Source organism: Suncus etruscus, chromosome X (assembly GCF_024139225.1).
Source record: "Suncus etruscus isolate mSunEtr1 chromosome X, mSunEtr1.pri.cur, whole genome shotgun sequence".
Classification (NCBI taxonomy): Eukaryota; Metazoa; Chordata; class Mammalia; order Eulipotyphla; family Soricidae; genus Suncus; species Suncus etruscus.
This window is the reverse complement of record NC_064868.1, coordinates 108,967,108-108,970,752: the sequence shown is the minus strand read 5'-3', so window position 1 is coordinate 108,970,752 and position 3,645 is coordinate 108,967,108. Positions and strand designations below refer to the sequence as shown.

Here is a 3,645-nt window from a genome sequence, read left to right as displayed (position 1 = left end):
AGAAAATATGAATATCAACCCAAGGGAACACAAAGTAAGAATTAGACCACCTTATCTGTATATGAATTCAAAAACTTTGGTCTTTCAGAGAGGAATAGCCAAGTATTAAAATCTAAGGTTCTGACCACCTGCAAAGTCTCCTCTTTTCTTCTCTATTCCCTATTTACTCTCTTCCTCTCTTTTCTTCTCACTATCTTTACTCTCCTCTATCTTCTCCCACTCTCCTCTCCCTCTTTCCCTCTCAATCATTCTCTTATACACAAGATCAAATCACACATAAAACACAAGGAATAACATTCAGGAGCCTGCAAAGCCAAGCCAGGTGCCATCTGGCCACTGGGCAAAAAAACCACAGGGTTGTCCCCTTTTAGCTCCAGACAGCAGCATAGTTCCCCTGGAGACCTGATGGCAGGGGCCCCCCGGCCACGAAGAGCTTCATCTCAGACCTGTTGTAGCAGTGGGTGTAGATGGCATTGGACATGTCGTCGGTCGCCTCGAAGTAGTTGAGCCACATGCTGTTGCAGTTGATCCAGCCTTTGCCACAGGTGAGCCGCAGCTTCTGGCGAAAGGGAGAGCAGATCTGCTTGGCCTCTGGCATCTCCAAGAACTTCTGGGCCCGGACGTCGTAGAAGAGCAAGGCACCGTGGCCGGTGCCCACGGTGACGAGGTGATGGTAGTAACTGAGCGAGCGCACGCCGGTGCCACCCTCTTCGGGGCACAGGGGCCAGATGGTCTGCTGGCTTTGGCGCAGATCCAGGAAGGAGATGTGGGCCTGGGAGCCCACGGCGAACAAGCCAGGCCCGTCGCAGTAGGTCAGGCACACATTGTCCCGGCAGTAGGGCAGCTTGAAGGACGTCATGCTGGACAGGTGGTTGTGGACGCGCCAGAGGTGGAAATAGCCATCCAGGGTCACGGCAGCCAGCTCCTGGTTGAAGCCCGTGTAGGCCAGAGCTCGCACCTTGCGGGTGCAAGTGTAGGTGGGCCCGCAGGGGATGGGCTCCACATCCTGGGGACGGATGTGAGCATAGACCGGCATCCCCGACAGGTTCCAGCCATTCTGGAGCACTTTGTCGTCGATGCGCCAGATGGCCACGCTGCCATCGCGGGAGCCACTCGCCACCACTTGGTCGTTGATCCAGGCCAGGGTGAAGATCCAATCGCGGTGGCCCATATAGTCGCCCAGGCAGAAGGGCTCCATGAGGGGCAGCTGGTAGATGGCTAGGCTGCTGGGGTTCTCTCCGCCGGTGGCCAGCAGCGTCTTGGAAGGATTCAGCTCGACGGTGTGGATGCCACACGCCAAGTGGCGTCGGCGCAGCCGGCGCGCTCGCGGCGGGCGCGCCCGCGACAGGCGGTCCCCCAGCAGCGGGATGTGGGTGATGTGGCCGGACAGCACGTCTAGCACGAAGAGCGTGTTGCACTTGGTACCGCACACCACCTCCCGGGCGTTGAGCCACTGCGACGCGAACACCTTGTTGACGGTGCCCAGCGACAGCTCGCGCTCGGTCAGCACCTCGGGCAGCTTCTGCGCGGCCAAAGCGCGGAGCTCGCTTCGCAGGCTCTGCAGCCCGGGGCGAGCCGGCGCGCCCAACTCGCGGCCCGTTAGGTACTGCACCAGCGAGCGGCTGCTCGGGCGGGGCTGCTCCCGGGGCGCCAGCTGAGGCTCCCACGGAGCCGAACGCGACGCCTCGGCCTCCAACTCGGCGAAAGAACGCGCCTCGTCCACTTCCTCCATGCTGCTACCTGTTGGCTGTGGCTGCGAAGCCATGGCGGGACCGGCGCCGCGAAGAGAGCGCTCTGGACGGCGGCGGCCGCAGCGAGTGGCCCGTGCGTGGGCTGAAAAGTCCGTTGGTCGGACCGAACGCGAAGCAGCGCACGACCTACCGATGTCGGGAGCGGTCGGCGGGACAGAAGCTGCGCGGGGCGAGGCAGGCGACGGAGCAGAGCGGACCTGGGCAGGAACTGCGAGTGAAGTCCGAGTGGGAGCCGGTTAAGACTCCCGGGGCGGCGTGGGGGCGTGGCCAGAAAGGGCGTGGTCTGGGGAGGAGCCAGAACGGCGGGAGCTGAGAGGCCGCGGCAGAGAGGGGCGGGGTCCTGTGGGGCGGAGTCCTGTGGGGGCGGAGTCCTGTGGGGGCGGGGCTGAGCGAGCTGGGGCTAGAATCCATCTTTTTGGGGGAGGGGGGATGTGAAATATGGTATCAACGTTTCTTTTATCTTCAGGACCTGTGAGCCCAGATCAAGTGCCATTGGAGGGATTTCTGCAAGATTGCATGCTCCTTGACCGTTTTCTTAGCCTTTTAATTATGATTATTTTAAATTGGCCCCATGCAGGTTTTCACTTTGAATAAGTAGCATAGGATTTGGAGAACTATTTCTCATCTTCTGGTTTTTGTGATGCATCATACATGGTATCCATTTTAAATACATTCTGATTTTTTTTTAATTTTAAGCCAGCTTTTACTGTGCAAGGGGTGGGGTGTCTGTATCTATATCTGCAGAGGGGGAGGTGATTGTGAGTGAATCTCTGGGATCAGCACCAGACCAGGAACTGGACTTGTGAAACACATCCTTAAGTCCTGAACTGAACAAAGATTCTGAATGTTTTGGCACTCTTAGGGTAGCAGCTAACCTCCAGGAAATCCTTACTTAAGTCAACTGTTGAAAACTCAAATCAGTCCAGCACCAAGTTGGAAATCTGGAAAAAGCTCTGTGCAAAGAAAGCAATGGTCAAGACTGCAATGCTGATAGGTTAGACTAAAGATTGGATACAGTTGTGGCTGAAGGGCGATTTGGAAATTGAAGAGACCTACCCTGGAGCTCTTGCATTCCTGCTAGTTCCTCCTTTCCCAGCACACCTGTTGCTATAGTCTTGCAAAGTGTCAACTAATTCAAATATAGTTTAAATTTGGAGGGATTTGCATCTAGGGAGAGGGGGTTGGAAATCAGAACCATGCTCAAGGTCTTCAACTAGCTGTGCTCAAAGGTCACTACTGGTGAGGTTCTAAGGCCTAGATGCAAGTATTTCTCAAGCCCACTTCTCTTTCAAGGACAAAACTCAGTTGCCACTTCTGCTCTGCTAGTGTGATCCAAAATCATATCCTTAGACTCTACTTTCTCATCTGTGGTATCCCTTGGTACAGGGCAGGCTGGAAAATATGATGAATAGTATAAATAGAAAGATGGATTCCTTAGAGATGTTGACTTTCCTTACACCTGCAAGCTTTCAGGAGTCTGGAAAGAAGTGCCAAGGTGGGCCACTTGCTTCTATGTTCTGTCTCAGCCCCATTGACTGGTACAGAATACTTTGATCTTTAAGGAGGGATGTTGAGGAATTGGCAAGATCTTTTACAGAGGTAGAGATCAAGAAATTCTTCTGAAGAAAACAGCTACAAAGACAAAAGTAATTAGAGCTTCATTTCAGAGTTTAGAGAATAGCAAGATCTATGTTGTTAGTTTAGAGCTGCAGAGAACTTGGGAAATGTTCAGGTGAAAACATTACCAGTTACACATTCCAGATGATGGCTCTTTATTCTGCTAATAAACAAAATATAACTGATATAATTACTGATATATTTACCCTGGGAGCTGTTTTACTGTTTTGCATCCCATTGGTTTATTTCCCCTCTCCCCTCGGGCCTTGTGGTCTCA

General features: G+C 53.6%; 1 protein-coding gene across 1 annotated transcript; it reads right to left on the bottom strand.

The window, feature by feature from the left end:
* Window positions 1-367: 367 nt before the first annotated feature.
* LOC125999002 (DDB1- and CUL4-associated factor 12-like protein 2) lies at window positions 368-1,765 on the bottom strand. Its single transcript, XM_049767010.1, has one exon. The coding sequence runs from the start codon at window positions 1,763-1,765 to the stop codon at window positions 368-370; it is 1,398 nt and encodes a 465-aa protein (XP_049622967.1).
* Window positions 1,766-3,645: the final 1,880 nt, after the last annotated feature.